The following is a 13,893-nucleotide window of genomic DNA, read 5'->3' as shown; positions in this document are numbered from 1 at the left end:
GCATTTCGCCCTCGATCTCGAAATGCGACAGCCGGGGCCCAACGGCGTCTTTCGAGTCAGCAACCGGGCACCGTAACCGCTGAGCCACCGCGGCGGCATGTGAGCATTCGTATCGGTATCGCAGAGCAGAATCGCAGAAAAGTTAGCGATTTCCGCGCATGCACGTAGGAAGTTTCGGCCACATTCTAAAAGCATTTACGAATTAACTGAGGCCAATTATGGATTGCAATCTCGTGCCCAACTCTACAGGTTTCATTTTGTTAGAACTGGGGTAAATTCGTGAGCACTTAAGTCAGTCCCATTTCAGTCGACCTAGGCTTCTTGCACTAAATGACTTTTGAGAATGTACAGTTATTTGTTTATGCATATTGAAAAGCAGAAACAAGGCATATGGCGCAGAAAACATGTGCATGCACACATGCACAGCTTACCACTTCATCCTCCATCTTGCAGCAATAAAAGTGCCATTGCGAAATGCAAAAACGCCCTTGTGCTTGTGTTGTAGGGCACGTTAAAGAACCCCAGGTGGTCAAAATTAATCCGGAATCCTCCACTACGGCGAGCCTCATAATCAGAACTGGTTTTGGCACGTAAAGCCCCAGAAAGAAGAAAAAAGTGCCATTAGAGTTTTTCTAGTTTTTGGCAGTCCCATTGCATGTCCTCACTAAGATGCTCCGCTTGTTGCTCCGGCGTTATAACTGAAGGAAGGTGTTTGGAGCCCGGCGAAAAAGAAAATCGCACGACATCATCGTCCAGCGGATGGGGCAGCTCTCCGCCTCTAAACATCAGCTTTTGGCGATACCAATCTTTTGCTTCGGTGCTATGCGCCTTAAAGTACTCGCTCGTCATCATGGCAATGTTCACGATGTAGAATCAGCTCATCGCAGATTCCACCAAGCAGTGCAAACATCGACACGCCGGCCTCACGTCACGCATGCCTTCAAACAACATAGCTGGAAGTGCTTCTGCCGGAAGTTCCGATGGGGCAACTAATCAGCGGCAAGCGAGGTTTTTTTGTAAACACTGAAACCGTCTATACTGTTCGCTTTACCGTCTTTACCGTCCCGTTTGTAGAATTGCCTCCTTGTATGTTGTTACACTTCCCAGCGTAACCTTTATATTACATAGGACGCGCAAACGTGAAATTCAAAGTATTTATGGGCTACATCGGACTGATCACGCTCTCCCCTATTTTATTAGAGCTAATCTACTATCACTAATCGGTCTTATAGAACTTTAAACTTGTATTACTGTTCGTAAGCAAGTTCCCTGTGACCCTGTAGCATTTACGAACATGTTTGTAGAACAAGGCGTTTACAACATCAGAACTTCACATTTCCTTACTCACCGTGTTAGATAGCAGTATTGATCAGAGCTTACACAGTATGTCATCGCCGCGTTTCTTCTTCTTTTTTCCTGGGCAGTGATGTCAAAACTGCCGAAGTGTTTTAAAAAATTGTGAATATGTGCTCCTGTTTCATATGCAAAGTTGCAAGTGTTTTGTGCTGTTACTTCTTTTTATGCTCACATTCAAATACATTTCTCTATGTTTCAGCGTGCATATTATATACATTTATGTTCCTTATGTCATTACTCTGTACGTCGCTGTCAATGTATGTCATATTTCCTGTTATTTATTATTTTCACTATTTACTACCACAGCCTTTGCATGTGCACTGGCATACTTTTAGAAAAAATGAGTTGTGCTGATATATGTCACTCTGAAAATTTCCTGCTTTAAATATAAAAGTGTCGACATTTGTCCGGAACTCTGTCTGGCGGCATGATTAGAGCACTGCACAGGCCGATTTTTGCGGCCCGGGCCCGGCCCGGGCCCGTTTTTACATTGGGCGGCCGCCCGAGCCCGATCAAAATTTTTATGGCGAAACCCGGGCCTGGCCCGGGCCCGGAAATAATCTACGTTACCCGCCCTGCCCGGCCCGCCACCCCTTTACCTTAAGCCCGAGCCCGGCCCGAGCCCGGCTCGAAACCGCCCGAACCCGGCCCGAACCCGGCCCGAGACCGAGACCGAAAAATACATGTTTTTCAGAGTTGAGAAGCCCGAGAATAACTCGCAGAAAGCCCGAGCCCGGCCCGGGCCCGCGTCAAAAAACCCGAGCCCGGCCCGGGCCCGAGTCAAAAAGCACACGCCGTGCCCGAGCCCGGCCCGAGCCCGTGAAAAAACAGCTCTACGCGGCCCGGCCCGGCCCACGGGCCAGGACGGGCCCGGGCTTTCGGCTAAGCCCTAGCCCGCGCAGTGCTCTAGGCATAATACCTTTAGTTCCAGGCTCCTAGACACTGGATGTGCGAAATGAAATATTTAAATTGAATACAGTCATCGTTAAGCCATCTTCCTCATTCTAGCTTCGTCATCCAATCGTCGTGAAACCATTGTCGCCATGCATTGGTCGTGACCGCATTGTCATAATGGCGTCATCCCGCTATCGTAGTTATACCGTTGTAATCGTCAAAGAATCATCATCTTATTGTCATCATGCCGTTACCGTCATACCGCCTTCGTTCTTCCACTGATGTCATTCCGTCTTCGCCATTGCTTTGTCTCACTGCGCCTGCGCCTCGTTTTCATGCCGCGATGCACTAGGGCCACCTTGGCAAGCGAGTGTAATACCAAAGTGGGAAGGTATCGGAGAATGTCGCATAATCTAAGTAACGGAAGTCTCAGAATTACCACTAAAGATGTTAAATTAATTTGACTTCAGAAATATGGTGTATCGCAACACCACTCATATGCTAATCACATTACCATATACAGCCATCGTTAGATGGGTGTATATGGTAATGGGATTTTCTTAGAAGATTACGTTTCTCAAAGGATCAAACACCTACAAATGTTTGTCATGGTCACCTGATATATTTTTCTACGCAGGAGTAAAGCGGGTGATTACCACTCAATAAGAAGGTGCGAATGAAGCGGCACCAGCGGTTCTGCAGTGAAACTATCAAATTAACATCATTACAGATGAGCAAAGATCACGCCAAGAATGACTGTTGGACAGTAATGTGGAAAGTTAGGTGAGTTGGTGATTAATCATCAAGCAGAGCACTGACCAGGACAAAGTGGAAAGACGCAAGAATACATGACACTCACCGCTCTCGCAACTACTTTATTTTCGAGCGAACACTTCATCTTTATATACCTACGCACCCTCCGACGTCAAGGATGTGCAAGGCAACATTAACAGCACCTTCAAAAACACATACCCGCGCAAGCTCGACCGTCAAAGATAGGCAACATATCTAACACGCTGTGCAATCCTATCCTAATCGTTACACCCTTAACACATTTATTTTTACAATTTTTTTCTAGTGACCTTCGAAAAAGGTGACCTCACTATCGCTCAAACGAACAGATGGTTGACTGATAAACTCCTCTTTTCTCTTCTAAATGTGAAAGACTTCCACTAATTCCCTGGTCAGCTGTTCTTTGTGATGTGAAATAATTGAACTGTCATCGTAAAGCGGTGAGCACCCATGCTGTGAACAATCCTCTTTAATGTGGGAATGAATGTTTCCCTCCAGTGACCTTTTGTGCTGCATAAGCCTTGTGTTCACAAACCAACCCGTTTAGCGGATATATACGTTATAGTAAAAAAAAAAACTTATTTTACACGTTTAGCACGCTGCACGCAGTCGCGGGGAAAGCTCTAGCTCCAACGTGTTTAAGTAAGACTTTCACACGAAACAAGTATCAGCAGCATTTCACACTCACAATGGACACATTCAGCAACATAACCAATTAGTGCGTCATTGCAGTAGGCACGATAAAAGCATTAAGTTTTATATCACATATGCTGCCACCTGCAGGCGCTTTATTATTTTGTCTCACACTGTCAACAGTAAACACACACTTTTATATGTATCCATGTACGGTATCACTGAAGGGGGCACCAGCTCTGTTAGTAACGGCTCAGCATACTTTTCGTCTGGCTGAGTGTGACCATCGCACCATCAGAGCAATTCAAGCACCCACACAACGCGCGGGCGAAAGAAAAATAACTAAATTGAGGCATTGACGCGTGCGCAGCCCTGTTTGTGTGCACGCTATTCATGTGCTTCTTTCACTTTTCACGCTCGTGAGTACTCGAATGCGGCTCATTCCTGTGCAAGACAAACACAGGGCACAATAACCGTCAAGTTCCGAGCAGTCTTCTTTAGTTGCCGTAAAGAAACTATCGCTGTGCAAGTTGCGAATTCAGCACGCGCACCCGAATCTTTCTGCCTACTTTTCTTTCGTATCCAAAATGCAGCTTCTGATACGGGTTGACCTCCATGAGCTTTCACTTTGAAAGTGGAGGGATCAGACACAAAATTAAGGCGCCAAAAAGTCTTAAACGGCACAGTTATGCTGTTGTCGCAGGCATGCCGTGCCGGAAGACGAGACGCACACTATCGAGTAGTTAGTGACAACAAAACAAATACTCACCCTAGCAAGCTTCCTCGGCAACCGAAGGCTAAGAAAACGCATTGCTACGCTTGCCCTTCATATCGAAGACTATGCACAACAACTTACTAGTCAAAACTTGCACAGCACATGCGACAGCATGAAGTGGCAACCAAACCTACCCAAAACGAGGAATATCCTTCGTTGCCTCCCCGATCCGGCCAACAGCAAGAACAAACAACGGCACAACTTGCAAAAGATTATTCACACCCATCCGGGCACGGACGCACATATACAGCTGATAGACCGCTACGTAGGACCTCAACCTACTACACCCGCTCCAGCATACACTGGCACCGCTAATGACCATCTGGACGCGCCCATACAATCAGCAGAAGTACGTGCAGTCATCCTCGCACTCCGCCCTAACTCGGCCCCGGGACCTGATGGCATTACTAATAAAATGCTTCGCAACCTAGATGGGGATTCTCTAACAGCCCTCACCGCTTATTTTAACGCGTACTGGCAAACTGGGCAACTCCTGCCACAATGGAAAGAAGCCAAAGTCATTATGATTCCCAAACCCGGGAAGCGCCTCCTACTCGGAAACCTGTGCCCTATCTCACGTACTTCATGCATCGGAAAAGTCCTGGAACACGTCATCCTCACACGCTTTCCCCAATACCATAGTTGGCTTCCGCGCTAAGCTTTCTACTCAAGACATCATGATTCAGCTGAAGCACCCAATTATCGATGGCGATAAAAGCTCGAGGCTGGACACCAGAGCCGTCTTGGGGCTAGACCTAACTAAGGCTTCTGGGGACAGTCCCCTGATCCTGCGGCTGGCCCGATGCACGGGAGTGTCGACAGGCACTGGATTCGTAGCGCGGATCCTTGGGGGGGTCTGCAACATCCGTGAGGACGCTTACCCCGCACCTCCACCAGTTTGTCACGAGCCTCTAGAAGTAGACTTGAAGGTTTAATAACCCGTAGAGGAGCTGGCTCTCGGAAGACGCGACCGTCGGGGCTGGCTCGAGCAGAGAAGGGGCGCGCGGTCTTCTTTCTTCTCTTGGGCTCGACCCACTCTTGACACAGGTGGCAATATATCGGTTACTAAAGTTGCGTATGGCTGTTCTAGAATCACTGAAAATATGTGTCCACCGATTGGCCCGAATGGCTAAGGCGACTGCTACTTGTTCTGCTACTGTTGGGTCCTTGGTATAGACGCTGATGGCATCCAGTATATTACCTTGAGTGTCTACAACAACTGAGGTATACGCATCCTTACTTTTAACCCAGGCAGCATGAACAAACACCGCCTGCTCCTTATGTTGATCTATGTCTTGAAGAAGTGCATTGGCTCTGGCCTTCCGTCTCTCGAGGATATGTGTCGGGTGCATGTTCCTAGGGAATTGTATCTCGTAGTCCCGCTTGCAATTCTGTTAACATTTCTGCTTTGTAGGTTTGGTTGGTAATTTCTATGCATATTTCTTCAAGTAACGCCCTTCCAGGTCATGCCCCCATTAGTCTCTCCTTGTGGACCACCTTTTGAGCCTCAGCTATCTCTTCTAGTGTGTTACGCAGCCCTAAGCGCATTATTCAATCATTGGGCGCGCTGATGGGGAGTCCTAGCGTAGTCTTTATAAGTCGTCTGATTAAAGCGTTTAGCTTGTTCTTATCAGCATGTGTCTATTGTAGGATGCCTGCCACCTACGAGAAGTCGCAAAAGGCGAATGCATGTACCAATCTTATGGCACAGTCTTCTCCTAGCCCCTTATGCTTGTTGGTAATTACACGCAGAAGCCTAATGACTTCTTCTGACTTGTTATATTTGTGTTGTATTATCCAGGAATTAGAGCTATTCACTTCCAGGAGAAGACATAGCACTCTAATAGTCTCCACCTGCCTAATTGGTTCTCCATTCTTGGCGTATATGTATATGCGGGGTTCTTCCTCCGGGATATATTCGTTCGGCTTGCGCCCACGCTTACTGCTCCGTAGTACCAATAGCTCTGACTTTTTAGCAGAGCAGTTCAATCCCATACCCTCAAGTAGGGTTTCCACCACATAAAAGCTTTCCTGTAGTTTGGTCTCTGTTTGTCCCATATTACCTTCAGCACTCCAGCTTGTAACATCATCTGCGTATATTGCAAAGTGGATACCTTCCATCTGCGTGAGACCTCGAGCCTCGTTTGACATTGCAAAATTAAATCACATGGGAGATAGGACAGACCCCTGTGGTGTGCAACAATTAATAAGTGCCAGGGTTGTCGATGGGAGTTCACCTAACCTGAGACAAGCAGAATGGCGACCGAGAAAGGCTTTGACTATATTGTGCAATCACATACCCAACCCTAGCTCAGTGAGGATATCAAATATGGCCCTGTGTTTGATGCTATCAAAGGCCTTTTCTACATCTAGGCCTAGGAGAGCTCTCGTATGTAGTGGGCTAGCAAGAATAAGGTGTTGTTTGGTAAAAAGCATTGCACCTTGAGTCGAAAGTCTAGGACGGAAACCAATCAGGTTATGCGGAAGACCAGTTCTGTTCTCTACATACTTAGCAAGTCTGTTGAGTATGACCTGCTCCATGTCAGACTCCGTCCAGACATGATGTTAACGATATGGGTCTTAGGTTATATAGATTGAGTTGCTTGCCTGGTTTGGGAATAAGAATTGTGTTGGCAATTCTCAATTCCTTCGGATAACCCCCGTTTTTCCAGAGTTCGTGAAATACTATGTTAAATATGGATGTAAATATATGGGTAATATATGGTAAATATATCGTGAATAAGCGTACATCACTAATTTATTCAAGCATCTGCCTAAACAACTAGTACACTAGGTGATTTGAAACACCAGCAACATATTTGAAACATGCAGAACGAAAGCAACCATATACTCGGCCGGAATAAAGAAGTCATCCCGAGAAAAGAGTTTCGAACCAGCCAGCACTGTATCAGTCCTCTTTTCTCAGTGCGCAAACATTCTTATCGATGACGGCCAATGATAAGCACCGTCTGCTTCTTAAGGGAAAACATGAAATCATACATTGGTGTCTTTCCAACCCGATCACACGCATCAGGATACCGAGGGAAATTGTTTGGACATCCTTGTTTTCTTTTTTTCGCGTATGTTCGCGGCGGCACCACGACGAGTTGACAACTACGAGGAAATGGTGCAGTGCACGCTGGAATGCGAGAAACTGGGGCGGAACCTAGATCGGGTTGTTCTCAGCGGGCCCGCCCAGGGTCGAGCATTTAGTTGGAGTCGAGAATAGCACTGAGAACACTGCCATCACTATCAATGTTTTCATGAGGAAGCAAATAATTTAGATAGCTTGACGACTCAGTCGAGTGAAAAACCGCGCTTTCGCGAATGGAGGCCACGCGTGAGTGGAAGCCGCCATTTTGAAGATGTATGCCGGAAACACGGAGTACGTAGGACCCCTTGTGGGCCAGAAATGGAACTCGCCAGGACGTCTAAATAGTGTGCCCGCGCCAGACCCGTCACCAGCTCTAATGACACTTATACCAGTTTTCATGGGACAGAAATGAACACTTTTATTTGCTCTAAAAGTACCCTCGCGAGTTCCAGTGTCTACCAGTGCTCGAACAGTCGCGGGAGCACTGTGATCAATTGGTAGAGCAGGCGCACTTTTGTGGCCTTGAGAGCAGATGAGAGCACTAATCGCGGCTCCGTCGTCAGCTGTGCCGTAACAAGGAGTACGGAGGAAGTCACATGACCTCTTTCATGTACGTTCTGGTCTCTCCGTAGGGAGGAGGTCAACCAAAATATTGCGGAAGGCAGCGGTAGTAACGGTCAGGCGGTGGTCGCATGGTTCCTGGCTTCGCACCCTCCCTTGTGGGCTCTGCTCCCGGAGCAGTGTAAATGCTCCATTGGCGCGACGATAACACGCACGCCCGCTACTCTCGTTCCTTCTTCTGGCTACCTGCTGCTTTCACTCCTGTCCACCCGATGGACAGCAGCATTAAAGAAAACGCCCAAATACGTGGACAAGGCAGACTCGTCCTTGGAACTTTTTGCAAAAAAAGAAGCAAAAATTGTAACCGAGAAAGCCTCGTCCATGGCCCCTAAGTGGTAAATGTGTGCAGCATAACAGAGACAGCGTAGTGTTTGAGAAATTTTGTGTGTTTTGCTAGTATTAGAACATGAATAAAACAGACTATTACCTACCAATGGTTGGAAGCGCTGAAGAAGCAAATACTGTGAATTTCCTAGGCAATCATTCTCAGGCTATAAAATATAAGTTTGAAGTGGTATTTTTTTATAAAGACATTCGACATAAGAGTCTAAGAATAGCGTATTAAAGCTCACGTGTCACGAAGTTAGTCTAAGCAGAAAGTATTTCAAGAAGTCTAACGCACAAAAGAATTTTCAATGAAGACATCCAATAAAAACAACCACAACAAAAAGACATTAGCTTCCTATCGCAATTTTTGCCAACAAAATGTACAAGCGGGGAATAATTAACATTCCTTAGGAAAGAACTGAAGACGTTCGTGTTAAAGTGATTTCGTTTTATAGCCACTTAACACGCTATCACATCATTTTTATACGTTGCGAAAAAAGCCGGAATTTGCACGAAAGCAAGACGAAGTACTACACAATATACAGAGAACTGAAGATGTAATGAGGTTTCAATTTAGTTTTAAGTGGGTTATCTTCCCACGTTAAGCTCAGGAACAATATATAATCTCGATAGTGAATTTTGGTTGGGTGCCGCGGGACGTTTGTAATTGCAGTTGCTTGGATGTGCCTAATTATGCACTGAGCAAAACCAGCTGTATGAGTAAGAGAACAAATGCCAACAGAAGGGTAATTGCGTTGATGAAGTGCATTTTATATTTGATTTTTCTTAAGTGAAGTTAGACGTGAGGAGACTAGCAGTAGAACATCAACCAAGCTTTCTTCATACAACGAAAAGTGGCAACACACCAAGGAAAACAAATGCGAAAAGAAAGAGCGTCACTCGCCCCCACCCCCAACTAACTTTATTCTGTTAAAACTTCGCAGTATATTGCCAAGCCGCAAATGCGCGGAAAGGTTCCGTGCATCAGACCACTCTAGCTCAGTCAATATAAAACATGTGCTAGCTTAAAAAGCTTCTGAAGAATCAAACCCAGCGCCGCGAAACACCACTGACGCGTCAATAATGCAGATAGCTTTCTTTTTCTTTCTTATGTAATATGCCTCCAACATTTCTCATGCCAGCACCTCGTTGCTTCTACTAAGAATGCTGATCTTCTTAAATCTTTCCTTACATTTACAGAATTTTAAGTGCACAGGCACAGGTAACCAGGCCGGTTAAATGGTAAGGCAAATGTATTAACCACGCTTTCACAGAATCTACCACACAAGCAGCCGGCTCTGGAATAAAATTAGTGGTCTCCCCTAAAATCCATGTGGTACACGGCATTCTATTGACTACGAAGCGCGAGAAACGATGTTTCTCTACTTGATATGTTTATCTGTGAGCGACTTACTGCATATATTCAGCCTGCTCTTGTTCCTAACTTCTTAGTCGTCACAACCTATACTGTCATAATATGCGCACTGTGTTGTGTGGTTGCAGAAAGGGTGCTTTTAAAAATGCCAAGCACTGCCACTCATCAAATTCATTGCTGTCATCGCTTTATCAACGGGATTCTTGATCGTAGAAGGGTTAGTCCCTAAATAATTATTCTTCGGCGTTCTTGGAAGGAACCCATCTGCACGTTGTTGACAGGTACCTGCAAGTTGCAACCACTGCATCTTGCAAAGCACATTCGCTACTTGCGAAGCGCGACAAATAGTGTTTATTCGACAAGTAAGTGCAATAAAGAAAACTAGATGAACAATACGCTTAAGAACAGCGTATTTTCTAACAGTTCATATGAATCAGCCAAAATATAGACTTTATTATTCACTGTCCTTTTTTGTAGTAGAAAGGGCAGTAGTCGTGATAGATAGTATAAATGTTTTGATGTCTAGATTTAGCATATTCCGAAAACTTTTTTTTGCACGACTTCGGTGGCATGCCTTTCTTAATGGCAGAATTCCATACAAGAAGGTCATATGTACCCAGATCTGAAAAAGATAATCATTTTTAGTGGCAGTATCAATCGAGTTGCATCATTAGAGTTTCAGAGCATGCGCCAGCACCGCCAACACTCCCCCCGCCCCCCTTTCTAGCTTTTGGAGGATATAAGCAAGCATGACACAGTCATTACCTCTCCTGTCTGCTCTTTTTCGTGGCCTGTCCACACCTACGACTCTGACCGGACAATTGTCTCCGCCGTGTGGTAACCCCGACGAGATCCAGACACCATATGTTACGGTGGCATCAATGAGCATGGGCTCAACAAGCACTAGCACTTGAACTAGCATATTCGCAAGCAACGCGATAAGCAGTGCTATTCAGCCGTCCACGTCCACTCCCGCATTACTGGGATCAGCATCGGTCGGCGTGGTTGCACAAAGATGAATCACAGTTTCAAGTCACTTGTCTCGCAAGCTAAAACGCTACGAAGCGCTGTGTCAGCGCTATCGCATAAGCAAATTGAAGAAGTGGTAGAAATGCTGAAAGTCACACCAGCTTCCCCCACCTGTAACGGCATCAAATCAACCCTACTGCCGCGCACAGCACTGTCCAGTAGTCAGGCAACCGGCAACTCCTGTCAGCTGAAGATTACGAAGGATCACCGCCCCAGCCAACTTCGCGGCATGAGAGAGCTGCTCGGAGACAACGTCGTATTCATTGGCAACACTCTCTTCCGCGATTTGTTCTTGCAACGGCTCCAGGCTAACATGGTTCTGGCTACCGGACTCACCGCGTTGGCCACCGAAGTCATGGAAGCAGACACCCCACCCATCGCAACCTCTGCATTTTGTGTAGGTAACAATTCGGCCACGCAGTGTGTTATTTCCTACTGTTCGAAAGCACACTAACCAATCTATTACCCATGTGACCACATAGAACGCATAGTCTAGGCAGCGGATTGCCATCGCACAGTCTCGTCGCCTGCGCGGCCGTACTTCCAGCCGAACCCGGCACCTAGGCGAGACATGCACCGCTTCCGTACCCTATCATACGCTAGTTTTCCGCGTAGTAAACGAAGCCTGGTATATATTACTGACATGACGTGTCTATTATTTTCCAGTACCTTTCGAGACCTACGGGTCCACCATATTGAGCGTCACAACAATGCATAGACCCTTTTCACGGCGATCCTGCATGTTTGATGACGTGGTTTCGCTTCCACTGCTTGCCTCAGCTGCCTTCTTTGCCTCCGTATTTACAATGAATGTAAATTGATTGATTCATGACGCCTCGGTGTGGTTTAGCAAACCTTTGTTTCGGCAGATGTCGTGGTTGGTGGTTTGGAGGACGACATGAAGCTTTGGCCAGAGCTTCACAAGGCATGTAAGTGCTTTCGTAGCTCATTAGGGCTTGTAGAAACGACGCGAACAGCGTAGACGTTGCTTGTTCTAAACGCTCGGCTAGAAATGCATTCCAAGCTGTCCACTCCATCTTCTTATGAGTTAAATAAGGCTCAGTGTGCATTGATCTTCATTATTTATCTGACAAACACTTCGAAGCAGAGGCTTGTCATGTTTCTGGCTCAGTAAAGTTCTTCGCTGCGATCACTATGGGGATTGTTTATTTTCAGTCTGATCGCTCGCTGGTGCGCTCAGTTTCGATGGACTTGTTGCTGCTGCCCGCAAGGCTTGGAAAATTGGTGCTCTGTACTCTGTCATAGCTTCCAGCTAAGACGTATTTTGGGTAGTCCCTCGCTTACTCCGTGGACTGTGAAGAAATGTTCAGCTTCAAAAATTCGTTCGCTGTCGCTTGTATAGCCACCGTCACCCTTGCTTTGGTGAATTGATTCAAATGTGCATGCATAGTTTATTCTTCAAACGATGGCGATAGAATGGGCCTACGTTTGCTTGTGTGTTGGGGTGGATGTGTGCAGACAACTTGCGAGAAACTTACAGTAGCAGGAAGTGGCGCTCCTCCTTTTGTTACTGTGTAACAGGCGGAACTCACTCTTGCCGACGTTCCCGGATGGAAGTCCTTTCTTTGAAGGTTAGCAATGCAGCGCTGGAAGGTGGTAAATATTTTTATCTTCGAGGAAAGCCACGCATTACGAAGACGCCATAACACAGGCAGTCCTTATGTAGCAGCCTTCCGTAGTCATGGCCTTCCAGATTCATTTCATTTCTTAATATTCCAGACACTAATTTTTCAGCCAACTATTGCACACGTCTTCCCTTTACTTTTACACAATTTTCAGCATGAACTGAGCATATTAACCCATTTGAATTTCCAACAGCTGATCGCACAGTAGCAGGTCAGAAGCGGTAATGGTTTCGTATTGTGCCCTTTCGCTGAGGCAACGCGCGGCGCGCTGCCGACAGCGCCATATTGTACCTCTAGAGCAAACTGCCCCGCAAGAAGGGTCTATAAGAGAAAAATGTATTGAATTCGAACTATAACAATACGGCATAGGCAACTATCACGTCAAAAGTGATCGGACACACTGCACAGTAAATACAACAAAATTTAGGAAAATGTTACTAACCACGCATGCGTTATTTTCGCAACACGAGTATTAAAACAAAAAGTGCAATATGTTACAAATTAACCGGGCGACAGACAATAAATGTACAGATCGCATACACAGGTGAAAGACACGTTATGCGAAGCATTTCGCAGGTAACTGGCTATCTATCAATGTTTGGGGTTCAGTAAAGCGTTATTAGCAGAACCAACGTGTCTGCGTAAATCGAGCAGTTGTATGTGTGACGTGAGCATGCGTGATACGACAGCAACAAAACGACTATCATGTTGACGATTATATGACGGTGACGGCATGATTCTTACTGTAGTCGCTCGACGCAAGTTTCCAACAGGCCATTTTTTTAGTTTTACTTAGGTTCGAGACAAAAATTGGGGCATCTTCTGTCACTAGATGTTATACTGCCATATCCTGGGGCCGAACAAGGGACTGAGAGAGAGGAGAACGAAGTTCATCCTGGCGTCGCATGTTGAAGCTTACGTTCAGTAAAGTACTAATGCCTGGAGCCTCACTCAGCGTGTACTTCAACAGTGTATATGTGACAGTATTGGTGGAGGTTGCTGGGTAAGCTCGGCTTATGCAAGCGCAACTCCGAAATTGAAGCTGACTCCAGTTCTGCGCGCAAGCCGGCGAATCTAAGCCCTCACCCCAGAACTTGGAAACCTCCAGGAAAAGTTATGACGGTGACCACTGCGAACACTACGGAAAGGGTGACGCCGACTTACATGACGCTGAAGAACGCGCGAGGGCCGATGGCTTTTCGTGGCGACACCTTTGAAGACGTGGAAGATTGGCTGGCTGAGTTCAAAAGCGTAGCTGCGTTTAATGAATGGTACAACACCACCAAACTCAGGGACGTCTAATTCGATATCGAGGATGGTGCTGGCATGTGGTTTATGAACTGTGAAAGTG

At 46.2% G+C, this 13,893-nt stretch overlaps 1 protein-coding gene across 1 annotated transcript in view; it reads right to left on the bottom strand.

The window, feature by feature from the left end:
* Positions 1-10,210: 10,210 nt before the first annotated feature.
* The window catches only part of LOC119459549 (uncharacterized), a 35,178-nt gene continuing 31,495 nt past the window's right edge, over positions 10,211-13,893 (bottom strand). Inside the window, exon 5 of the mRNA XM_037721262.2 lies at positions 10,211-10,489. Within this exon, the coding sequence (XP_037577190.1) occupies positions 10,326-10,489 (164 nt within the window). The 3' untranslated portion in view covers positions 10,211-10,325. The remainder of the gene's footprint in view (positions 10,490-13,893) is intronic.

The sequence above is a fragment of the Dermacentor silvarum genome, chromosome 7 (assembly GCF_013339745.2).
Source record: "Dermacentor silvarum isolate Dsil-2018 chromosome 7, BIME_Dsil_1.4, whole genome shotgun sequence".
Classification (NCBI taxonomy): Eukaryota; Metazoa; Arthropoda; class Arachnida; order Ixodida; family Ixodidae; genus Dermacentor; species Dermacentor silvarum.
This window is presented reverse-complemented; position numbering and strand designations above follow the sequence as displayed.